The sequence below is a fragment of the Oncorhynchus mykiss genome, chromosome 1, assembly GCF_013265735.2.
Source record: "Oncorhynchus mykiss isolate Arlee chromosome 1, USDA_OmykA_1.1, whole genome shotgun sequence".
NCBI lineage: Eukaryota > Metazoa > Chordata > Actinopteri > Salmoniformes > Salmonidae > Oncorhynchus > Oncorhynchus mykiss.
This window is the reverse complement of record NC_048565.1, coordinates 74,682,034-74,709,295: the sequence shown is the minus strand read 5'-3', so window position 1 is coordinate 74,709,295 and position 27,262 is coordinate 74,682,034. Positions and strand designations below refer to the sequence as shown.

Below are 27,262 nucleotides of genomic sequence, written 5' to 3'. Positions count from 1 at the left end.
GAGCGAGCGAGAGAGAGAGATGGAAGAGAAGGAGAGAGGGGTGAGAGAGAGAGAGAGAGGGGGGAAAGAGAGACAGAGAGAGAGGGGAGAGAGTGCGAGGGGATAGAGAGAGACAGAGATTGGGTTCTCTCAAGACTGGAGAGAAGGGGCAAGAAGGGTTAATGTAGAGTTGGTTCACTAATATACTGTAATGTACTGTATATAACTTCTTCTTCCATCTCAGTATCCAAATGTTTGTGCTTTGCCGACAGGCTGATGTACGGTTAAAGTAGCTTTGTAGAGAAACAGGCCTTCCACATGGTGATTCCTCTTCTACTCAAGCAGAGGTCTCTGGGGAAAGAGACCAAAAAGGTGTGCCATTGGAATTCATAAATAAAAAAGTGAGAGAAGCATTTGCCCAGTAAATAAATAACATCCGTCTTCATATTGTAGGCTACATCTCAAGACGACCTAAATATATCCAGTCTCACCTTGTTGTTTTGCTAACCTCTAGCCAGGGTATAAGTTGATCTTCTCTGGTGTTTGAGCCAGAAACTGAAGTCTTGGCAGACTCTAAACCTCCATGAGAAAATATATATATCTTTTTTTTTTACCCCCCCCCCCCCATTGATTTCTAGTGCAGTTCCAACTCAGAACCCTGATATACTGTAGGTTTACTGGTATCTGGTTATCTGTCCTCTGGAGCAAAAAATCTGTTCTGATAAATCCCTTTGAGAGAAGATAGTAAATGGGTAAAAACTGATCCAAAAGGCATCTCCAAAATCCAAAGTGTTCCCTAAATTATAGGAACCAGAGTTTCCAGCGACCATGCTTTTTGGACTCTGTCTTGGACTTGCGTTTGGGGGTTGAGGTGAACACCTCGTGGGGGTAAGGCAGAGCAGGGTATTGAGGGTCGTCCAAGGGGCACAGTCTCTTAATCAGGGGCTGTAATTTGTCCTCCTGCTGCTTGAAGTCCAGCTCCACACTGCAACACACACACAAAAAACTATCGCATTGGGTTACAGTAACACATACAAACATACAATAAAACACAATATTAATTTATTCTTGTGGGGGATAAACCGGATGTAAATGTATGAATTCTACTGGTAATTCTACTAAATACTTAGAGAAGGAAAATACTACAATTTGAAACTGTGGAAGGGTGGTTCAATCCTATTTAAGTTTTAGTTTTTAGACTACCAGGATTTAAGAGATTAAATTACATTCAAACCAATCTTAATTGTGGGTATCACAAATTTAACATGAATGACGCAGCTCAAGTATGAACCATGACTCTGCACAATCTGGTACATTGAATTTTGATCCCATAAAAGTTATGTTAAGTTAATAATAGGATGCAAGAGTACTGCCAAAACGCCGGCATTCAATTTGTCTGTTGATAATCCAGGGCAGTTGCTAGCCATAGGCTCCAGATGGGTTGTCGGGGGAGGGCACAGTACAGTCTGATAATTCTAGCAACACAAATACATTCCTTTGATGCTGAAATGTACTGAGTGTGAAATCAGACAAATGTAAACAGCCTGCACATCTGTATGTTTTAGTGCATAGTCATGATACAATATGTCCGTTGGGATATGGGTCATTTCTGGAGTCTGATTTCCTCATCCGTTCCTGTAATCCCTGGCTGGCCATCATCTGATTCCATTCGGGCACCGAGGTTGAACTCACAGATTAAATCTCTGACTGTTGGGAGAAGCAGCTTAATCCCAACCAAATGAAATCATTCGGAACCCAAGCAGACCCAGACGTACTACAGCATAAGCGAAGGACATATTATGCATTAGTACACATTGCGTATTCCCCATCTATACAGCTATTGATTAAGTTCATCTACATGTATGTACAGCATTTATGTATCATCTTTGGCAGAATACTAGCTTGGAATGAGTCAAGTATGAATCATACTGTCATACTTGCCAGCCCATTTGATACACGTTGACAAAAAAGATTGCCACAAAGTCATTATATTACCAATCCTCTGCCAACTTAATAAAAAAAACAATTTCTCTGAAGATTAAAATGTAAGGTTGTACAGCATTAGAAGTAACAATAGCAATAGTAGCAGAAAGTTTCATTTTTATAGCATGAACCTTATCACACAATGTTGTTGATCATTGATACGTTGTTTTATTGAAAGCATAGAATGATTTGAAGTGGCATATTTCTGCCAGCCAAACACATGGAAGGATAGAGGAAGAGCCAAACTTGCTTAAAGGACATTAAACCCTCCAAGGTCAAACATAAGTCTAGACAGCTTAGGCAGCCAGATGAATGTACAAAGCCCTGTTCAGCTCTGTTCAGATTCACCGGCCTGACAGGCAGTCCAATTCGTTTTCTGAAGGCGATGCTCTGCTTAAAGTGACAGAATGAATCTTAGTAACTATCCTTGCCCTTACGATAAGTGTCAGTTATTCAACTCTATTACAACCTTCAGAGAAAACGGTACAGGGTGCCAGAGAGGAATTTGGCAGTGCAGAAGATTGAATCAATCAATAAAGGTCTGATTATATGAATATAAACTTGACTATGAATACTATCTTGAATGTATTCAGCTAATTAACCCCTGAGAGTCGATTGACGCACCAGTGCGTCAGTCTAAATTACATAACAAAAAATCCCCATCAAAATCTGTCAATTTAAGCTAGAGATATCTGTTTTTTTGCATAGGATGTGTCTCAATCCACCGCACAACCGCATCTGCGGTGACAGGCAGAGCCAGAGCGGTGTTTGTCAGACCATGAGACATCTGCGGTGACAGGCAGAGCCAGAGCGGTGTTTGTCAGACCATGAGACATCTGCGGTGACAGGCAGAGCCAGAGCAGTGTTTGTCAGACCATGAGACATCTGCAGTGACAGGCAGAGCCAGAGCGGTGTTTGTCAGACCATGAGACATCTGCGGTGACAGGCAGAGCCAGAGCGGTGTTTGTCAGACCATGAGACATCTGCGGTGACAGGCAGCGCCAGAGCGGTGTTTGTCAGACCATGAGACATCTGCGGTGACAGGCAGAGCCAGAGCGGTGTTTGTCAGACCATGAGACATCTGCGGTGACAGGCAGGGCCAGAGCGGTGTTTGTCAGACCATGAGACATCTGCGGTGACAGGCAGAGCCAGAGCGGTGTTTGTCAGACCATGAGACATCTGCGGTGACAGGCAGAGCCAGAGCGGTGTTTGTCAGACCATGAGACATCTGCGGTGACAGGCAGAGCCAGAGCGGTGTTTGTCAGACCATGATACATCTGCGGTGACAGGCAGAGCCAGAGCGGTGTTTGTCAGACCATGAGACATCCCGAAAACTGGTCTTCTCGCGAAAACATCTGTAGCATGCGTCCAAACGGTTCGACCTACAAACTATGGAAAGGGGAGACTCTCACGAACACTATGGTATTCTCCGCTTTGCTCTACAACCCCCACATGTGTCACACAACTTGCCTGAAGGTAACCGGCACTAGTTTGAGAAAAGAAATGGAAGTATGAAGGTAGCTTTGTGCCTACCCCCTTTATTTTTTTGTGTGTAAAAAATATACATTGTATATATGTATTTCCAGTTTATTTTATTTTATATCTCCTAGAATTATGACAAACACTTCAAAACCTTGTTTCTTATGATTGATTTTTTATGAAATTGTTATTCAGTTTCTATCGGTTTTTATCAAATACTTGTTTAATATTTTTCTTGGGACACCTACATTTCCAATCAAATATCGAAATAATACATAGTATGACCATCTGAAAACAATACCATATAACCCCCCCCCCCCCCTCCCCAACATCTTAGACTATAAGGAATTAATATCTGACCTTTAACCCCAAAACATAATTGTGACATGATGAGACCACTTAAATTACACAGGATGTGCCAGCACACACCTCTGTTAAGTGTTGTCGAGATTTGGAATGGGCATTTATATCCTCAAAAGGTTCTACAGCTGCACCAATAAGAGCATCTTGACTGGCTGCATTACTGCTTGGTATGGCAAATGCACCGCCCTCGACCGCAAAGTGCTACAGAGGGTGGTGCGGACAGCCCAGTACATCACTGGGGCTGAACTCCATGCCATCCAGGACCTCTATCATTGCCAAAGACTCCAGCCACCAAACCCCATAGACTGTTCACTCTGCTATTGTCTGGCAAACGGTACCGGAGCGGCTCTCTGACCAAGAGGCTCAGAGACAGCTTCTACCCCCAAGCCATAAGACTACTATATAGTTAATACAATGTTTACCCAGACTATCTGTACTGGTCCTATCTTGTGCTGACTCTTTGCACACTCACAAGACTTTATATACACACTATACACACAACTCTCACACAATACCCACACACATTCACATACGCACATACGCACACACATAGCATACACATGCATAACACAAACACACATGCACACACTCATACATACACACGCACTTTTTCACTCATCATTTGCTGCTGTTACTCTGTTCTCTATTTTACTCTTATTATTATCTATCCTGACGCCTAGTCACTTTACCCTGCCTTTATGTACATATCTACCTCAAGTACCTTGTATCTCTGCACATTGAACTGGTACTGGTACTCCCTCTATATAGCTCCACATTGATCTGGTACTGGTACTCCCTCTATATAGCTCCACATTGATCTGGTACTGGTACTCCCTCTATATAGCTCCACACTGATCTGGTACTGGTACTCCCTCTATATAGCTCCACATTGATCCGGTACTGGTACTCCCTCTATATAGCTCCACATTGATCTGGTACTGGTACTCCCTCTATATAGCTCCACATTGATCTGGTACTGGTACTCCCTGTATATAGCTCCACATTGATCTGGTACTGGTACTCCCTCTATATAGCTCCACATTGATCTGGTACTGGTACTCCCTCTATATAGCTCCACATTGATCTGGTACTGGTACTCCCTCTATATAGCTCCACATTGATCTGGTACTGGTACTCCCTCTATATAGCTCCACATTGATCTGGTACTGGTACTCCCTCTATATAGCTCCACATTGATCTGGTACTGGTACTCCCTCTATATAGCTCCACATTGATCTGGTACTGGTACTCCCTCTATATAGCTCCACATTGATCTGGTACTGGTACTCCCTCTATATAGCTCCACATTGATCTGGTACTGGTACTCCTTCTATATAGCTCCACATTGATCTGGTACTGGTACTCCCTCTATATAGCTCCACACTGATCTGGTACTGGTACTCCCTCTATATAGCTCCACATTGATCTGGTACTGGTACTCCCTCTATATAGCTCCACATTGATCTGGTACTGGTACTCCTTCTATATAGCTCCACATTGATCCGGTACTGGTACTCCCTCTATATAGCTCCACATTGATCTGGTACTGGTACTCCCTGTATATAGCTCCACATTGATCTGGTACTGGTACTCCTTCTATATAGCTCCACATTGATCTGGTACTGGTACTCCCTCTATATAGCTCCATTATTGTGCATTTTATTCCTCTTGTGTTACTATTCATGTAATTTATTAACTGCATCGTTGGGAAGGGTTCGTAAAACAAGCATTTCACTGTAAAGTCTAAACCCGACGTCCTTGGCGCATGTGACAATTTTATTTTATTTCACATTGCTCAGTAGCAACACACAAAGAACAGAGACCAGCTTGTTACTTCCATCAAGACTGAATTGCCACAACATTTGAAACGAGTTGCACGCTTTGTATATTTGCAGAAGACGTGCCCTTGTTTCACAGTATTTTTAGAGCCATTCTAAAAGTTCACCATCTATGGGCTCTTGTTGATGCCAAGCTTTCGCTAGAGAACAGCAGAAAAGACAACAGCGCAGCACACTATGGAATGGTCTTGGCACTTATTAAGCAATTAATCACTTGGCAGAGAGCTGCAATTACTGTATGCTGTGGACAATTGGCTCTGCAGGGAGCCTGAGGCACGCTGTACTGTGCGGGTGGTCCTGGAGAGCAGGTGACTGAGTAAACAAAGACCACAGACCTCAAATCATCTGATGGGCCAAAAGATCGGGACGGCTAAAGACAGGGTGTATCATTTTCCACCATTCACAAGCAGATGAATCATCTGTTTAACTACGGTCTGGGAATAGCTCTGTCTGTGATCACTGGTGCCGGATTGTTTAGCTGGAGTGAACCCTGTTTAATGATTGTTCTGTATGGGAGGGAGGTGATGCCTTCTATACCCTCTCACTGTCTCCCTTCACTGGTTGGTTTCCACTTCAAACCACATTACTTTACCATTACTGTACGTTTGATTTTTTATTCACGATTGAGCTTCTGTGAAATGAAGATGCAAATGCTTTTGATATTTTCTCCCCTTCCAATAGCACTTTCAGGATATTATTGTACACGGCTTCCTATTTGTCTCTCCTTCTGGGCTATCTACATGTATTGTATAGGCCTAATGTTTCCCCCAAACAAATCCAACAAATTGTACTTCAATTGGTTTATTGATTTAAATCACCAGAGTACAAATGACTTGAAACCACTGAGCATATTTCTCTTTGACTGACGAGGGGCCATTTTGATAGAGTGCCTTTATTGTTAAAAAGCCAACTAAGGTCCAGCTCTATTTAATGGTTGACTGGCTTACAATAGCATAGTCATGTCCACACACAGACTGAGAGACATGTACTTCAATGAACACATCGATACTCCAAGTTCTCTCAACACCAATGAAACACCTGCATCTTCCTTAACAGCATGGGGCATAAGAGCTAACCTAATTAGCTACTTGCTCTTATGAGTAATTGAATGACATCTTCATCAAACCCAATTTACACAACCAGGAACTGTATTAGTACTGATTTGTTAAGCCATTATTAGCCTCAAATGTAATAAAACATCTGTGCAAACAAGATTAAACTCTCCCCTTTTAGTAATCTTATTCTTGTACCTATTAGGCATTATGAACACTGAATGATCACCCATTCAGTGTGGGTGTGCATTAGAAAGCAGGCGACTCCTTGTGTTCCTTTGGTATGGGATACGGGCAAAGACCCCACATTGTTTACTGTTGATGTTACTGCAGAGCCAGACTAAGTGGTCTAAGCTCCAGAAGGACATTAGCATGGGAACTGTAAGGAGCAGAGGCTAGAAACACTGGGCCATAATCTATCTCTTCGTCCACTGTTTTCTCAGGGGCCCGCTTAGACTACTTTTCTGCGGTCAAATGTATTTTTTTGCATTTGTTTCCCCAGCCTGCTTTTCAATGGGATGTGATGTGACTGCAGTAGTGGGGCATTTATGCCCTCTCTCATCTCCATCCCTCCTCCTTCTCTCTCTCCAATCTCCCTCTCTTTCTTTCTCATCTCCTCCTCTCTCTCTCTCTCTCTCTATGCTTTGTTTGTGTCCTATTTGTATCAGTAGCAGTGATGCATGGGATGCTGCAGTATACAAGGGGGAGGGGGCTGGGAGTGTCGGTCGGGTGTTGAATTCTGGGTAGGGCTTGTAGATTGACTATCTCAGCTCAACTGAGCACCAGCAGGAGCCCAAGCCCTGGATTTATTAGCCATATTGGTACTGTCTTGCTGTTCGGAATTAGAGGCCACATCGCCGCGGCTGCTAATCTTGGCAATGAGCAGTTACTGTCCAAGTCTGAGGAATAATTGGCCTTTTGGTTCAGATTTTGTTTCTTCTTGGCTCTTTTAAATTCTTCTCACTGTAGCCAGGCCAGCTCATTAAGTGAAAGGGCTGAGTGGCGTGCCCAGCAAGGGGATTACTGGTGCCCTATGAACACTTTGAGTCACCAGCACAGGCCCTGGCAGAAATAACAAACCTGTAGAATATACTTTACCGTATGTTCAAGTCCAAGTTTATGTCGGATATCTAGTTTTATCCACATAGCTAGCACTGAAAGCCACGGTCATAACTTAACAGTTCAAGATATCAACAAAAATCTCTGAAAAGAAAGAATTGCAAAAAAGGAATGGTTAAACACATACACTGTAAAACATGATATAAGAAAAAGGGTAAACACCCGAATCATCGTTCAACCGCCTGACTTTGATAAATACCTTCGGTGTGACACATCACTCAATTCAGTCTGTAAATAAACAAGATCGAGGAAGGAGTATCGTAGAGAAAAAAACTGAACTATATCTATTTGCAAAGTTTTGGGATATATTTACTGCTATTTGCTTTGGCAGAGACAGATCGTGCTTGATAGATATTAGTCTTGCTTGCAAATTGCTGTTATGTCCTACTCAAGGAAAGTAAAACAACAAAAAAAATGTGGAGATGCACAATTTAGGAACGATGAGCTGAAAAACCTGTTTACCACAGATGGAATTATAGTAATTTATTTTGTACACGTTCCACAAGCCTTCTTCTAATAACAAAATGGATAATTTGTATTGACTTGTCATAGAACGGCTTTGTTTAGAAATGTTACATTCCGGCACTTTCAGTGAAAAACGTATTTCCCTTGTTAGGGATTGTTGAGAACCTTCTATTGATTATCTCAAGTTTTGAACAGAATTATCATGCATTCCTGACCTGGGTCTTTGTGAAGCTGATCAGGGCATTGATAAAGAGCTTTATAATTGTCCTTCATGATGAAATTGGGTAGTGGACTGTGGATCTATCTCCGTCCGTATGTCCGTTTGTCCGTTCGTACGTTCGTCCGTCCGTTCGTACGGTAGTCACATGTTATATCTCACAATTTTGACGAAACTTGGTGAATGATGCGTCTTGCCATAGAGAACCGGCAAATACAAAATTGCACTGATTGGTCCAAGGCGGGAGCTATAGTAATTAACTGAAATTTGTTAGTCACACGCAATATCTCAATTGGCTCAATCATTCGTGGAAGACAACATGTTTACTATTTCATCTTTCCGTCTCTATCAGAACAGTTCTCATTCTGTGCCTATTATGCTTCCTGGCTGTATGCTTTGTAGTTTAGTGTTTGTTTGCCTCTGTACAGGATGCTGAATCTCTGACCCTATAGTGTTTATGATGTAATGTACTGTAATGCATCTGCAGTTAGTAAACAGTAAACGATCTGCTTTCTTCCATGTGACTTAAATAGATATCAAGCACCACTTCAGGATCTCGATTACAATCAACGTCTACTGAAACAAAGCCATTCAGAATTCATGTAACATCTTTACATTTCGCCAACCAAGGTTCATGAATAAAGCAGCACATGTGTACATATTTAGGCCCTCTTGGATGATGATGAGAATGGACACGAAAAAAGGAACATGTCGCAGCTTATTCAGTAGTAATCCGGGAATTACAAGTGTTTCAAGACATCTTCTTTTTAGTACATACATTCCACATCCCCAAAGGACATTAGGCTATCCACACCCGTTTTACCCATGTAAATATTTCTATTTCAGTCTGGCTCTCAGATCTATGCTTTATGATTCATCTGTTTAGTTGTTGCACGTTCTGACATGCATTCCCATATTAGTATGGGAACTGTGTATATTTCATGTAATCCTATAATCACATCACACCTAATGCATATAGCATCACAAACGAGAAGGAGCATTCTAGTTAAATCATTCCAACACATCAACTACTGTAATCACTTTGTTAGCACACAACAGCTCATACATACACTAATTACATTACATGGGTTGTAAATCCGGAAGACAACAATGATAAGCAATGTGACTCATAGCAGAAATCGGGGTATGAATTGAATCATTTGTAGTCCTCTTTCATGCCGTACTGGTCCTCAATTAGATACTGTACTAGCAAATGTGCATTGTCACAGGAGTTATCTCAGATCATAGATCATCGCTTGAGAAAATGTAACACATTTCTCATGAGACTATGTTGCAGGAAATTACACATAATTACATTAATGATTCTTGCATGTCAGTTCCTTCAATCTGACACCATGGCTGTTAAATTATGCATTCTTTATGCAATGATGATGCATTCTTTATTCTTTATTAAATAAAGGTTAAATAAAAACAGGGGTGTATGTATTACTACTGTTGCAAAACATTTCTTAAACTGAAGCAAATGGAACGAAACAGGGAGTGACCTTCCTGAATTTGCCCAATAAAAACTCCTGTATTCGTTGCAAAACCCAACTGGTTGCAACTGTTTGGACTAATGATTAACACCCCAGGGATGAACAAAAAAGTAGGCTTTGATTGGATGAGAACATTGATTGACACGGAATCGATTAGGTTAAGATGGAGATGAACATCTACTAATTGGAGACAAGAGTGAGGTTGTTGGTCAAAGTTAGATGTCCCCTCAGCCAAAGTAAACAAACGTATGCTGTTTTGTCATTGAGTAAAGCGGATGTACTTATGCATGAGTTGTTTACGAAGACGACAATAATGAGTGCAAAAAATGAACATGAAAAGACTTGTATTTTTAGAAATTGGTTCACTTTTTAAATTTAGAACTCTGCTGCAGCAGTGCTTGTTGTGGTGTTTATTTGCGACTCCATGACCTCACAAACCCTGCTATCTGATGTTTTCCCCTGTGAGCCTTTCTCTGGCTGCAAGGCTAGAACAGGCCGTACAGCTGAAGAAGCAGTTTGCTGGCACACTAGGGTACAACAACGACTCAAATATTGATCGTGCCAGACTTTGGAGGCTCAGTACTCATGTTTTTACCAATTATTCAGATGGTATGCTATAGTATGTTCTGCATTACTGTATATTGTTTAAATTGGCGTTGATCTCTAAGATGGATCTTTTTATTCTTGTCTCTGAACGGAGTCACAGTGTGAGTGGATTTTGCAACCTGCCTGAGGCTCTCTCAGACGAGTGGAAAAGTCGGATCATCTGCGAGTGTTTACCCAAGTGAGACGGTTGGTTGGTGGAATCGTTCGTCAACTACTTCTGGACCAGTTGAAGTGAAGTGGACACAGAAGTTGAGTCAAGTTTCCATGGCTTTTAGCGTCCATCACTGCAGCCGTTATTCATAAGGCACTTTGAAAGGGGACTCTGTCAGGATATCATGTCCAGTTCCCAGCTGCTCTCATACTGTACGAGCCCCAATTGCATTTCCTCTCTGGGCTAATTCATTTCCCCCTGTTGTGTATGATTATTTATTCCCTCACGAGGTGTGCTTCACCCACAGTGCTTTGCAATTCTGCTGGAGAGATTTGTCTTTATTTATTTTATTACCTTCTACAATAACAACGTTATAGTTGCACCACCTGTGTCTAGAAATTCAACTCAATTTACTGCTTCCAATTCGGCTGATGTGTTAATTCCTTTCTACAGTGAGTATATTCTGTATTTATTACCGGAGTCTGAAATCAGAGTTGAGGACATCTATGCATCATTGTAATAGGATATAAAATGTTTATTTTCATCATTGATCTGACCCATATAGGAGTGTTCTATTCTCCTTCAGTGAACCTGTCATTGATCTCAGTCACACCATTTCCAAGTATCTAATGGTGCTCAATTCATTTCTATCACTCTGACAGAAGTATTCTATCAATTGTCATTATTGTATCACAACCGAGCTAAGCCCTTAATACTTCATTAAAATCTTGCAGTGAGACAAACAATATCCTCTGAGTTCAGTAAAGTATTCCATTCTACTCATTACCGGAAAGGCAATTATTGCTGTGGAGAAACATTTCAAGGTCTACTGTAACGGCATTCCTCCTCCTCTTCTGAGGAGGAGAAGCAAGAAGGATCGGAGGACCAATGCGCAGTGTGGTAAGTGTCCATAACGTTTATTTTAAGACATAAACTGAACACTATGAAATACAAAACAATAAACGTGAACATGACGGAAAACCGAAACAGTACCGTGTGGCAACAAACACTCACACGGAAACAAACACCCACAACTCAAAAAGTGAAACCCAGGCTACCTAAGTATGATTCTCAATCAGAGAAAACTAACGACACCTGCCTATGATTGAGAACCATACTAGGCTGAACTCAAAACGCCAACATAGAAAAACACACATAGACTGCCCACCCCAACTCTCGCCCTGACCATACTAAATAAAGACATCACAAAACAAAGGAAATAAAGGTCAGAACGTGACACCTACAGTAAAATACATTATATTCAATTGACTCTTAGCACTTGGTTTGTCATATTACAGTATATCACCTCACACATAAAGCACCCTTTCCAGAAAACCCGTGAGAAAAAAACGTGTGAATTCACATGTGAATTATTGTTATCACATGTTGCTTTACATGTTGTCACATTAACTTCACATAAGAGCACGTGATCACACAAAACTTATTTTCGGAACACTTCATGTGTACACATATACAATTCATGTTGTTTTCCCGTAAGGTATCTCTCGCCTCACGCCATCAATATGTTGCGCCATAGCAGGCGGAAGCGACCTTTCAAGCTGCTAACAAGAGAGTAGATGTTAAGGTACTCACCTATAAATGATGCAGGCACTGTTTCGACACGTGTCGCAGTTGGCTGTGTCCTGTCCTGTTCGGTAGGAAAGCCTGGGGAGTGGTGAGAGAATGGATGATTTTCATGGCTCGTTTGACTTGGATTATTTTAATTTACATGATCTATTCAAACTGATATGGATTTGTGTTCTGAATGGTACAGTCTTCTGTGAGATTAGGTTGGTCAGGTAATAGACATGCTCACTTGATATAATATGCTGATCTCTTTCCTATTGACACGGTATTCACATGGTTTTCGTCATCTTTCTGACAAAAAAAATGCATGTTTATGAATACTATAGAAAAGTCAATATACTCAATCTCCCTGTGCTCCACCCAACTCAACATTCTCAGAAAATAATGGGAATTAGGGAGGCAAAAGACAATCAACATGACAAATTATGTCTGTGTCCTGTATGGCATTTCAAAGTGCCCAATAGCCCAGTGTCCGCCCTGTATTGTCCTGTCATTACTTAGATTGCAATGCCTCCTCCATCTTCGGCACAACTCTATGTACAGTCTGCTCCTGAGGCATCTTGGAGGCAAACTTGAGCAGACATAAGTGTGCACTGAACATGCATGGAGATTTGATGGCATCTGTATCAATCTCTTCAGGTCTCTCCCAGAAGTAACAGTCACCATCCATCATGTCGCGTACGTTGGTGGCAGCGATGGGATTTCTCATTCATTTTGATCAGAGGGTGTGTAGAGAGTGGTCAACTGGAAAGCGGATGGGGCAAGCGGGTCCCCTAGGACATGTAATTGCCTACTGTCACTGGGAGCTGGTGAATGGTAACTAGAGAGGTTGAACCCTGCTGCTCACCATGTCATAAAGGTGACCTTATCTGCCTTGGATAGATCGAAAGTGCTGATGGGAATGGAAGGTCACCAAGTTCATCTGTCCATGTCACCTTAGAGGTGGTTGCTCTTGACTGTGGAGTTGAGGGCCTGAATTCACAATAACTCCTTTGATATATCAAATCATTGGGAGAAAAAAAAAGGTCAATTCGAGTCACCAAACAGAAGGGAGTTTTTTTGTTGAGATATTGAGTGGTACAGTCATAATCAAGGTCATCACATTTTTTGCACAACCTCCATGCACTGTAATACACCATCTAAACGACAATTGTATTTACTGACCTGTATTTTCAGTTAATCTAGCAATGTACCAATGTTCTATTCTGCTAGGCCAGATTAATTTATGTACGGACGCTGTGTCGGAAAATCATTCTCTAAACTCTGACACTGTAAGTCAACTATAAGCTGTGCCACTGTTTGTTTGAACAGGCTCACTCCGGTGTTACTTGTTTGAACAGGCTCACTCCGGTGTTACTTGTTTGAACAGGCTCACGCCAGTGTTACTTGTTTGAACAGGCTCACTCTGGTGTTACTTGTTTGAACAGGCTCACTCTGGTGTTACTTGTTTGAACAGGCTCACTCTGGTGTTACTTGTTTGAACAGGCTCACTCTGGTGTTACTTGTTTGAACAGGCTCACTCCGGTGTTACTTGTTTGAACAGGCTCACTCTGGTGTTACTTGTTTGAACAGGCTCACTCTGGTGTTACTTGTTTGAACAGGCTCACTCTGGTGTTACTTGTTTGAACAGGCTCACTCCGGTGTTACTTGTTTGAACAGGCTCACTCCGGTGTTACTTGTTTGAACAGGCTCACTCTGGTGTTACTTGTTTGAACAGGCTCACTCTGGTGTTACTTGTTTGAACAGGCTCACTCTGGTGTTACTTGTTTGAACAGGCTCACTCCGGTGTTATTTGTTTGCACAGGCTCACTTCTGTGTTATTTGTTTGCACAGGCTCACTCCGGTGTTATTTGTTTGCACAGGCTCACTCCGGTGTTATTTGTTTGCACAGGCTCACTCCGGTGTTATTTGTTTGCACAGGCTTACTCCGGTGTTATTTGCACACATCAGCTCTCCGGAGAGATGTCCTCACTGTCCCTATACTGCTGACTGCCTGGCTGAATGGATATCGCTCTCTGCTCTATTGATATCCTGTGAACAACAGATACAGTAGGGTCAGGTTGGATAATCCTGTATGTTAGCAGAATAGGATTCAGTCCCTAACCTGACTGGTAGGAACTGTAAGCAAATCATCCTGAGACCTTGAAACCAGCAGGAGTGTTGGACCAGTGATGCCCCTCAGATTGTGATAGCAGTTTAGCACAGGGAGGAAAAAAAGGCTTGTGCAACACTAATCATTCACCTCAAATTGATTTATTGTGAGAGCATTAAGGCCAATAGAAATAGGAATGAGCATCATTGATAAGGTCCTGCAAACATCTGCAAACCAAGTAACCACTGCTCAACACAGTATGTTATACATTTCTCAGTCTTTGGTCTGCTGGGAACAGTACTGAAACCTCTCGTGGACACATCACTGTGTGCAGAGCTTTCTCCTGAAAATACCACCCACATGATGCCTTTATCCCGGCGAGAATAAGAGGGGCTTTCAGACACTATTCTGTTCCACCAGTAGACTGGGACCATCACTTTGAAGACAGAAAGCTTTAGAGTGGCTTGGCAGGGAGAGAGAGAGAGAGAGAGAACGTGGTGAGGGAGTTAGAGTGCCTTGGCAGGGAGAGAGGGAGAAGGTGGGGAGGAGTTGAGATGCTGGGGCCTTATGGTGAGTAGCAGGCTCTAATAATAGTGATGAAACATATTGAAGGTGTCATATGAGCCACACACTTCAGAGGAGATGAAAGACAGTGCTTTATGAGGCGCTGCTAATTGGTCCTTTTAAACCAGGTTTCAGGGAGCAACATCAGGGGAGTCCGGTGGCTTTGGAGAAGGCTTAATACAATTAGCTTTGTGCCGCTCCAGGTTTAAGGAAGCAAAGCAGACAGCCTTGTACGTTCTGTCCAATGCTGTAGAGTTTTGGTGTATTGGACACGGCTCAGAAACGTTATGCACTTGTTAGTGCCTCTGTACCCCTGAGCAAATACATGGAACGATACAGTATCTACAGAACAATCAGAGACCACTCACTTCCTTGCTATTGGAATTAAATGACACAGGTAGCTGTGATGTTTGTACTCAGATGCTAAATGTAGATTACACATGCTGTAGACCACAGCAGTTTCAAGGGCTGCAGGACCAGCAGGAACATCAAACCTCAGTGAAGATTGAACCACACACAGAAAATGTCTGTTTTACTTGAACAGGTTAGTTATGTGGGGCGGCAGGTAGCCTAGCGGTTAAGATCGCTGAAATGTCGCTGGTTTGAATATCTGAGGCAACTAGGTGAAAAATCTGTTGATGTCACCTTGAGCAAAGCAATTAACCCTAATTGCTCCTGTAAGTTTCTCTGGATAAGAGCATCTGCTAATGATGTAAATGTAATGCCAATTCTATACGATGCCTGGTGAACATAAATTATTTCCACTCACCCTTCTCTCTGAGCCTCGCCCTTCTCCAGCTCTTGGATGACCCCCAGTAAGACTTTGATGGTCTCCTGACTGGAGCTGATGAGGTTTTCCATGGCCTGGAGCTTTTCTTTAATATCCCCGTTCCCAGCTAAGGGCACTATCTCCTTGCAGGCACCCTGCCGTCCTGGGGGGCATGCCTGGCTGTCCAGGCCAGGTTGGGGTTTCATTGGGGTTGGTAAAGTCCCTGATCGGCACTGATGTGCCTTTACCCTAGCTACAGAGCAGCCAGCACTGTGGGGGTGGGGCAGTGTCTGGGACTGTTGTCCATTGGGCTGCATGGCCTTTTTGCGTTTGCAGCGCACCGACGGACTCCCTAGGCCTAGACCTTCCACTTGCGTCAGGGAGTTCCAGGCAACTGGACTTGTGACCTTTGACCTTGAGTCCTGTAAGGGTTCCTCACAGTTGGCCAGCTGGCGCTTGGCAGAAGGGTTGGCACCCATTGTGTCCGCTTTGGATAATCCTTTGTGTTTGGTCCTCGCGCCATAGGCAGGGTTCTCTGGCTCTCCCCTGGGAGTTGGGTCGTTTGCAAAGCATTCTGTGTCCTTTGTGATGCGAGAGGAGTCCGGGCACGCACGCCCATCTACACAGTTGGCAATGGATAACAGATCCTCTGTGCCACTGCTGTCGTCCGTGTGGTGGAGCAGTGCTTGCGTCTGCCGCACATGCTTCCCTGCACCCTGAGAAGACGAGCACTCCTCTAAACCCAGCGCCTCCTCCTGCCCTTTCAAGTCACTCAAAAACCCGTTGTTCTGGCCCTTGTAGTCCTCCACCAAGGCTGTGTGTTTGATCGTATGTCCTTTCTTTCGCTCGAAGGGGAAAGTCTGGTAGTGTTTCGTAAGGTCCGGTGACGTCTGGACACCTGTGCTCTTAGTCACATTGGGGATGGAGCGCCGCGCAGGCATCGTCATGTACTTCCTGTAAGCCACTTTACAGGAAATGGACCGGGCTCCTCGCCCCCCTGCCCGCTGCTCCTTCTGGGCGTCACATATGTCCTTGAAGCGGACTTGTAAGGCTTTGTTCCTCTTCTTCACCTGCTGTTTGCCGTCAGGACCGTACTGCACCTCCAGGCTTTGTGACGGGCCTGCCTCTGAATCGGACTCTGAGTTGGATAGCACGACCTTGCTGTTTTCCTTGCTCACCATGGTTTCTGGGAGAAGGGAGAGAAATATACATTGTATGTATTATCACTCTGGGGTGGCATCACAGTAGATATACTGTAGGAAGGTAGCAGATTATTTTCTGACACTGAGCAACTAACATCTAAACTGTCAGAGCTTTATTTATACAAGATCATGATTGATATCATAGATGACACACGGACAGACACACCTTCTTATTCATGTGCCCCGCCCCAAAAGATTCTATAGGTATTCCACATGCAGAGCTGTCATATTAAGGGGCTGCATTGCATTGAACAATGTCTGACAAGAGTAATACGATATTTGATTACCAATGGATAAACATGGAAAGCAGTGTAAGGGAATGAAATGGGGATAAAGGACACATCACTGCTGCGGTAGTTCATCATCTTTATACGACGAGACACCATGTGATGAATAAACCTAAATGGATTGTTTGTTATTACACAAAGGCAGGCCCTTCATGACATAGTCGCTTCTCTGAGAGCAATCACGTTTAATCATTTTGAGATATAGTAATTCCATCAATATGCTTGTTGGGGTGATATATTTTTTTTGTCATTGATAAAATTCTGATTAGTCACTTTCACATCAAAACCCAAAGCACTGCTTCACACAATTTGCTTATAATGAAACAGATTGTAATGAGGTTATGAAGCTATCATAGGTAAGTCATTAATATTTCGTCCAAGAGCCTGCATTATCCTTAGTATTGCCCTCTGTCCATGTGGTTGATTTGTCAGCACTGATTCTACCACAGTTTCCTTTCCCACAATGTCACATGAATGGAAGAAGGAAGAAAGAAACAAGCCCCATTACCTTTTAAAGAGAGTCTGTCAGTATTTTAGTCGGAGAGGTCTTCTCACTCACACAATACTCTGATAGCAGTGGACTAGGCCTGAAGAAAGGGCCAGCTGAATGCACTGGGAGTCCTGCCTGGTGGATCACCATGCGAGCAGGACATTATGACATTTCTGTATCTCAGTCTACCGGATGTTTTTTCAGACATATTTTTCTCTTCATGTCTATATCGGAAGTAGAATCTTAACCCACTTCAGATACCTTAAACGACTACTTCATGCCAAACAATGCTGAAATTACAAGTTATGAGAGGTTGATTGACAAAACAAGTATATTATTACACTTCCATTGCTTCAAGGCTGATTCACATGGGATCCTATTATTTCACACCAGGAAATAGCAATAGCACACTGAAACCATATCTACGTTCATACAATGTCCACTCAAGTCCTCCTCGCTTTATATTCAGACACAAGCCAAAGCATGTAAATAAGCTAAATGGTAATTCAACCTTGGAGAATATAAAATAAAAAAATCCCTCATTCCCTTAAGGTTCTTGAGCCAACATGGAGTGGCATATATTTAAAGACAACTAAGTCTGTCACCAACACAATCCCTCTGAATCCCCAGTTCCTTTTCCTTTTTCTTCCTCACTCCCCACTTCCCAGGGCTAGCTATCGCTGCTAATGACCAGAGGTCCTTCCCTGGTTTGGCTCCAGCCATCCAGGGGATTATAAATAATGTATTGACTCTAAAATTGCAAAAGTAATCCTCTTAAATCTACTTATGTACTCTGGCAGACCATGTTGTCTGTTCCAATTTCCCTTCAGTTCTTCATACAAAAATGTTAGATATAAAACTCCACTTCAGATGCTATGATTGAGTGGTCATCTCCATAATTATCTTGAGTTTCCTGTCAGTTCTTTGGACATAGGGCTGAGCTGGCTGGTTATAGATATGAATGTATCACTATCCCTGCTCGCAAGTCTATAGCATATAACATTATAACATAACATTATAACATAACACTCCAGCTCCAACACCAGCTTCTTAAAGGAGAGGGTCTCTTGAGGTGTTGTGTCACGGACCCACACATGACCTGATAAATGATTGACATGCTCCCCTATGGCGTGTTTATAGGATGAAAATGCAGCCTATCCACTCTCATTAATTGTGTAGTAATGCTATTAGAGTGGCCCTTGACTTTGACTGTTCTAACATGGCAACCATTTAGAAAGCAGTGCTATCAATAGCATTGACCTTGACACAGCACACATGATACGTATCATCAGTGTGTGGAAGGCCATATCTCACTTGCTGTTTGCTGTCTATCTGCTGCAAAGGCATGTTCTTTCAGTGCATCAAATCATAACAATTCGGAATATTTCTGTTATGACACCACATAGCGTTAGTGCTTCTGATATTCACCAGGCTACACTCAGTGTTGTTTATTATATGTACTGTACATTATCCATGTATGAATGCATTTCACTCCGTATCTGCACTGTATGCATAGTCAATAATGAACATAAATTGGCTGCTGTACATACAATGCCAAGTGAAAGTCTACACACCACTTGCACATTTTGCTGCCTTAAAATTACATTTAAAAAATGGATTTAATTAGATTTCCCCCCCACAGATCTGAACAACCTACTCCCCAATATCACAGTGAAAGTTTTTCAAGTGTATGTATATATAAAAAGAAGATGTCTTGATTGCGTATGTCTTCACACCCCAGAGTTAATACTTTGTGGAGGCCAAAAATTGAATTGAACCCCTTTTTTTTATTTAATTGAAGGCAGAAAGGGGTGTGTAGACTTTCACTAGGCGCTGTACATGAAGCAATAAGAAGGCACATACCAATTCCACAACGCACCAATCCCCCCATGACATCAGCTTGGGAAAACCCATGAATACAGAAGATAATAGAGTATATATGAGGACATGCCAGATGTTGCATAGCATACTGTCAGCATTTTTAAAGCCCATCTAGGATGCCCAAAGAGGAGGGGTCATAACTCTTAATTGGGTACTTTGTGTCTACGGTTTAACCATGCAAGGTTTCTTACAGTGCCTTCAGAAAGTATTCACACCCCTGGATTTTTATCACATTTTGTTGTGTTACAGCCTGAAATTAAAATTGATTAAATTTAGTTTTTTTGTCAGTTGCCTACACACAATAACCCATAATGTCAAAATGGAATTCAGTTTATAGAATTCTTTACAAATTTATAAGAAAGGAAAAGCTGTCTTCAGTCAATAAGTCAATAAGTAATCAACCCCTTTGTCATGGCAATCTTAAATTAAGTTCAGGAGTACAAATGCGTCACATAATAAGTTACATGGACTCTCTCTGTGTGCAATAATCATGTTTAACATTATTTTTTAACAACTACCTCATCTCTGTACCCCACACATACAATTCATTATCTGTAAGTTTCCTCAGTCAAGCAGTGAATTTCAAACACAGACTCAAAATAATCTGTCTGGCCCCGCGACCTTGTGAATGTTGACCTGTTTGAAGGTCTTGCTCACATCGGCTATGGAAAGAGCATGATCACACAGTCGTCCCGAAAAGCTGGTGATCTCCTGCATGCTTCAGTGTTACTTGCCTCGAAGCGAGTATTAAAGGCATTTAGCCCATCTGGTAGGCTCACAAAGCAGCTCGCGGCTGGGTTTCCTTTTGTAGTCTGTAATAGTTTGCAAGCCCTGCCACATCCAACGAGCGTCAGAGCTGAGATGATAGTTCTAGGTCCCAAGAAACAAAGAGATCTGCTTTAGGATATGACAATTAATCTTGATGGCTGTACTGTCGTCTCAAATGAAACTGTGAAGGACCTCGGCGTTACTCTAGACCCGATCTCTCTTTTCACGAACAGATCAATAATATTTCAAGGACAGCTTTTTTCCCATCTTCGTAACGTTACATATATCTGAACCTTTTTGTCCAAAAAGTATCCAGAAAAGTTCATCCATTCTTTTGTCAGTTCTAGATTAGACTACTGCAATGCTCTTCTCTCCGACTTCCTGGATAAAGGACTAAATAAACTTCAGTTAGTGCTAAACACGGCTGCTAAAATCTTGACAAGAACCAAAAAATGTGATAATATTAATCCAGTGCTAGCCTCTCTACTTTGGTTTCCTGTTAAGGTTAGGGCTAATTTCAAGGTTTTACTGCTAACATAAAAATCATCACGTGCTTGCTCCTACCTACTGTATCTCTCCGATTTGGCCCTACCGTACATACAGTTGAAGTCAGAAGTTTAAATACACTTAGGTTGGAGTCATTAAAACTAGTTTTTCAACCACTCCACAAATGTCTTGTTAACAAACTATAGTTTTGGCAAGTCGGTTAGGACATCTACTTTGGCATGACACAAGTAATTTTTCCAAAAATTGTTTACAGACAGATTATTTCACTTATAATTCACTGCATCATAATTCCAGTGGGTCAGAAGTTTACATACACTAAGTTGACTGTGCCTTTAAAGAACTTGAAAATTCCAGAAAATGATGCATGGCTTTAGAAACTTCTGTTAGGCTAATTGACATCATTTGAGTCAATTGGAGGTGTACCTGTGGTTGCATTTAAAGGTCTACCTTCAAACCCAGTTCCTCTTTGCTTGACATCATGGGGAAAACATAATAAATCAGCCAAGACCTCAGAAAAAGAATTGGAGACCTCCACAAGTCTGGTTCATCCTTGGGAGCAATTTCCAAACGCCTGAAGGTACCACTGTCACGTTCGTTACCCTTCGTCCTTCGTTATGTCTTTGTGTTAGTTTGGTCAGGGCGTGAGTTGGGGTGGGTAGTCTATGTTCTTTTTTCTATGTAGTATTTATGTGTTTGGCCTGGTATGGTTCTCAATCTGAGGCAGGTGTCGTTCGTTGTCTCTGATTGAGAATCATACTTAGGTAGCCTGTTTTCCCCATTTTAGTTGTGGGTGATTGTTTTCTGTCTCTGTGTCTTCACCAGACAGAACTGTTTCGTTTTCGTTCGTTCTCCTTGTTATTTTGTTTTTGGTGTTCAATGTTAATAAATATCAACATGGACACGTACCGCGCTGCATATTGGTCCGATCCTTCATACTCCTTGTCAGAGGAAGACGAATCACGTTACAACCAAGTTCAGCTGTACAAACAATAGTACCCAAGTATAAACACGATGGGACCACGCAGCCGTCATACTGCTCTGGAGGAGACGCGTTCTGTCTCCTAGAGATGAACGTACTTTCGTGCGAAAAGTGCAAAGGTGCAAAGGACCTTGTGAAGATGCTGGAGGAAACAGGTACAAAAGTATCTACATCCACAGTAAAATGAGTCCTATATCGACCGAACCTGAAAGGCTGCTCAGCAAGGATGAACCCACAGCTCCAGAATCGGCATAAAAAAGCCAGACTACGGTTTGCAACTGCACATGAGGTCAAAGATCATACTTTTTGGAGAAATGTCCTTTGGTCTGATGAAACAAAAATAGAACTGTTTGGCCATAATGACCATCATTATGTTTGGAGGAAAAAGGGGGAGGCTTGCAAGCCGAAGAACACCATACCAACCGTGAAGCACGGGGGTGGCAGCATCATGTTGTGGGGGTGCTTTGCCGCAGGAGGGACTGGTGCACTTCACAAAATAGATGGCATAATGAGGAAGAGAAATGGCTTAAAGACAACAAGGTCAAGGTATTGGAGTGGCCATCACAAAGCCCTGACCTCAACCCTATAGAAAATGTGTTGGCAGAACTGAAAAAGCGTGTGCGAGCAATGAGGTCTACAAACCTGACTCAGGTACACCAGCTGTCAGGAGGAATGGGCCCATATTCACCCAACATATTGTGGGAAGCCTCTGGAAGGCTACCTGAAACATTTGACCCAAGTTAAACAATTTAAAGGCAATGCTACCAAATACTAATTGAGTGTATGTAAACTTCTGACCCACTGGGAATGTGATGAAAGAAAAAAATTCTGAAATAAATCACTACTATTATTCTGACATTTCACATTCTTAAAATAAAGTGGTGAGCCTAACTGACCTAAGACAGGGAATCTTTACTTGGATTAAATGTCATGAATTGTGAAAAACTGAGTTTAAATGTATTTGGCTAAGGTGTATGTAAACTTCCGACTTCAACTCTACCTACACCTATGCTACGCTACGGTCACAAGACAAAGGCCTCCTTATTGTCCCGAGAATTTCTAAGCAAACTGCTGGAGGCAGGGCTTTCTCCTATAGAGCTCCAACCAACTGACATTTTCTTATGAGTTACTGACCTGTTGCACTCTCTGCAATCCTGCTGGTCATCTACAAACGTTTGAATATCTTGAAGAACAATCTGACCTTAATGGCCACGTACTCTTATAATCTCCACCCGGCACAGCCACAAGAGGACTGGCCACCCCTCAGAGCCTGGTTCCTCTCTAGGTTTCTTCCTAGGTTCCTGCATTTCTAGGGAGTTTTCTCTAGCCACGTGCTTCTACATCTGCATTGGTTGCTGTTTGGCATTTTAGGTTGGGTTTCTGTATAGCACTTTGTGACATCTGCTGATGTAAAGAAGGCTTTATAAATACATTTGATTGATTCAATCTTAGTCCTGTATTGACACTTTGCCTGTTTGATGGTTTGTTTGAGGGCATAGCAGGATTTCTTATAAGTGTCTGGATTAGTGTCCCGCTCCTTGAAAGCGGCAGCTCTAGCCTTTAGCTCGGTGCGGATGTTGCCTGTAATCCATGGCTTCTGGTTGGGATATGTATGTAAGATCAAAGTGGGGAAGACGGCGTCAATTCACTTATTGATGAAGCTGGTGACTGAGGTGGTATACTCCTCAATGCCATTGGATGAATCCCGGAAATATTCCAGTCTGTCCTAGCAAAACAGTCCTGTAGCTCAGCATCCGCGTCATCTGACCACTTCCGCATTGAGTGAGTCACTGGTACTTCCTGCTTTAGTTTTTTCTTGTTAGCACAAAGACCAAGGAGGTTTTCCAATGCATCACAAAGAAGGGCACCTATTTTAAGATGGGTTAAAAAAAGCAGACATTGAATATCTCTATGAGCATGGTGAAGTTATTAATTACAGGCGTCCTTCATAATTCAGTTGCTGGACAGGAAGGAAACCGCTCAAGTATTTCACCATAAGGTCAATGGTGTCTTTTAAACAGTTGAAGAGTTTAATGTGGGATAGCAGAAAACTGAAAATGTGGCAAAGAAATGAACATCATGTCGTAAATGCACAGCGTTATATTTGGGGCAAGTCCAACACAACACATCACTGAGTACCATTCTTCATATTTTCAAGCATGGTGGTGGCTGCATCATATTATGGGTATGAACTAGTGAGTTTTTTGGGATAAAAATAAACGGAATAAAGATAAGCACAGGCAAAATCCTAGAGTCAATTCTGGTTCAGTCTGTTTTCCTACAGACACTGGGAGACACATTCACCTTTCAGCAGGACAATAACCTAAAGCACAAGGCCAAATATACACTGGAGTTGCTTACCAAGACGACATTAAATGTTCCTGAGCGGCATAGTTACAGTTTTGACTTAAATCGGCTTGAAAATCTATGGCAAAACTTGAAAATGGCTGTCTAGCAATGATCAACAACCTACTTAACCGAGCTTGAAGAATTAAAAAAATAACAATGTGCAAATATTGTACAATCCAGGTTTGCAAAGCTCGTAGAGACTTACCCAGAAAGACTCACATCTGTAATCACTGCCAAAGGTGATTCTAACATGTATACTTAAGTCAATTAAATATTTGTGTTTTTCATTTTCAATACATTTGTAAAAATTTCTAATTTTCAATTTGACATTATGGGGTACTGCGCATATCATTTTTAATTGAGTCTGTAATACAACAAAATGTGGATTTATGTCAAGGGGTATGAATACTTTCTAAGGTACTGTAATGCTTTGAATCAGAAGCACTTCACCATCCATTGCACAACATGTGATTTGAGAGTAATGTGATTGATGTCAGGACAACTGCAAGGTTTTTTTTGTTTTTGTTTTGTATTTCTAGTTGATTGTATCATATTGCCCTTCAGTAGACACTCACACCAAGTTATAGGATAGGTATCCCCCAGGTGCGTGCGAATTCGTAGTACCTTGCTGGGTTACAGGCTTCACCTGTGAAAGTGTGCTTTATGACGTTGACTTAAAATATTCATCACTGCACAGCACCTTCTGTTACAGAGGAGTAGGTGAGCTTTTTAAAAAGCCTACATTTCCCCATCTGCAAACTGAAAGCTATAGATTATGAAATGGGATCCTCCGAAAAGTAGGTTTAACATTGCCATGACAGGCAGAAGTGCATTACACCTGACGCATTGACATTGTTAAAAGTGGGAAGGAAGAGAATACTGTGGGGAACTGAGGGCTTTTTCCCTGATGCAGGAGAGCATGAGAGGCAGATTGGTTTATGTTCCCTTGCCTTACAGTAATTGTTCCTTTCCCAATTGTGCCATAGATACTGTATCACAACTGACTGTGATAGGGAGTCCTATAGGGCGGTGCACAATTGGCCCAGTGTTGTCTGAGCTAGGGGAGGATTTGGCAGGGGTAGGCCGTCATTGTAAAATAAGAATTTGTTCTTAACTGACTTGCCTATTTAAATAAAAAATAAATGTGAAGGGCCTAGGATAGAAGATGGCTAGGGCGCATACCATGAGCTGGTTTCTAAGACTGAGGTTTCTGTAGAGACAGAGATGAGTAGAAAGAGATGATCATAAACAAAAACAAAATAATTAATTAGAAGGGCACATGAACACGTCTCAATTTAGAATGAGGCAGGGGGAGAACAAACCTTCTGAACTGGTTTTAGAAGCCTTGTTTACACTTTGCACTGACGTGTGTTTCATGATCTGATCCACACATGGCATTAAAACGTGTCCACTGTGTCTGCATTGCGACCAGATTTCTTGCTTCCTCCCTGTATTTAAATTATTTGACCGATATGAATACAAAAAATTGACAATTATTAATGTCATAAGTCAGTGGTGCTATCTGATAATGATTTAGAGGCCTGTATAATGAGGATTTAAATGGTTTGACCCTCCATATCTGTTTACACTTGATTGATATCCAGATGCAATGGGTCCCTGACTACATAAGGAGGTGGTCAGAGAGACAATGCGTCTCTTAATCGGTGGAATGACAATGAAGGGGTGGGGTGGAATGACTATGAAACAGTATCTAATAGAGAGAAAGAGAGAGAGAGAGAAAGAGAGAGAGAGAGAGAGAGAGAGAGAGAGAGAGAGAGAGAGAGAGAGAGAGAGAATCTGATCTGCCCTGAATGTGATGCAGTGCCCTGCCTGTGGCGTCAAGATCACACATGTCATTACTCATGATAAGTCTCCAGTCCCAGGCAAGATCCTCATCTCCTCGTCACATGAAGTCTTGAAGAACACGTCCATCGCCCATGATACTCACTGTGCTTTCAGCAGCACTACTGTAGTTCTGGTTTTTAACACTGAACACCTATCACACTGTCATGAGCACTTGATCACTTTCATTGATATCCCTAAAAATCAAGCCATGGTAAATTATGGTAAATTATACAATGTCAATTCTGATTGAATATTAATCTGAACATTTTCTTGTTCAGTAAACTGTTCATTACACTTTCGAAACAGGGAATCAGATAGTATCAGCCAAAAGTGAAACAGCTAACATAAAGACAATATCATTGCTTTCTCCAGATAAATCGTGAGCCCTTTACTGCTTGGCTGGAATGCAGATATGCACCCCCCCCCCCCCCCACCTGCCATCGCAGTTAGACATACAACACTACAGTATATTGCAGCGCATACAGTACAGACATTCAAACCACTCAGGCGCCTACTTTATTGACAAATCATAGCCGATTAACTGACATTAAGTGCAGGTTCTCCTATGTTTGTACATTCACTTCCTATCAGTATTTCTTTACAGACTTAAAACACTTACCGTGAGAAACAAATCAGTGATTCAAAGGACAACAAAGCAGAGATCTCCCACTGAGCCGGTGCATATCCATTCATTGAGTGGCATAGAGAGCTCTGTCCAGAGAGAGGAGAGGGGACCGCTGCAGTGACGGCTGCAATAGTTGTGGCACATCAGCCAAGGTTCAGGATAGCAGTGAGAAAGAAAGAAAAAAGCCTCTAAACCCGTAAGATCCACAATGATATCCCCCACTTCTCTCCCTCTCTCTGCCTCTCTCTCTCTCTTTCCCCTCACTCAAGCACCACTGACACTGCTGCCGTTCCTGCACTCACCGGCAATAGGCACTCACACACGCAGTGGAGATCTCCATCTCGCGCTGCTGCAATCCCTGTGCATTTGGGAGTGTGAGTGAGTGAGAGAAAGAGAGAGAGAGAGAGAGAGGGGAAGAGTGAGGGTGAGAGAAAGTGAGGGTGAGAGAGAGTGAGGGTGAGTGACAGGGAGGGTGAGAGAGGGGGATAGTGCAAGCTGTTGGGGAAAGTCCAGAGTCGCCACAGCTGGTGAGCTCATGCAGCAACAGTAAAGAGCTCCTTATCATGTCC

At 42.3% G+C, this 27,262-nt stretch overlaps 1 protein-coding gene across 2 annotated transcripts; it reads right to left on the bottom strand.

Moving 5' to 3' along the window:
- Positions 1-9: 9 nt before the first annotated feature.
- insyn2a (inhibitory synaptic factor 2A) lies at positions 10-27,262 on the bottom strand. 2 transcript variants are annotated; one of them, XR_005052852.1, is made up of 5 exons: positions 26,688-27,262; positions 15,761-16,946; positions 12,342-12,413; positions 471-964; positions 11-330 (listed from the first exon to the last, which is right to left on the bottom strand). XR_005052852.1 is itself a non-coding variant. In XM_021611421.2 (4 exons), the coding sequence occupies exons 2-4, from the start codon at positions 16,939-16,941 to the stop codon at positions 781-783; spliced, it is 1,437 nt and encodes a 478-aa protein (XP_021467096.1). In that variant the 5' UTR covers positions 16,942-16,946; positions 26,688-27,262; the 3' UTR covers positions 10-780. The 2 variants fall into 2 exon arrangements, 1 of the variants encoding a protein (XP_021467096.1); XM_021611421.2 differs by having other exon boundaries at positions 10-964.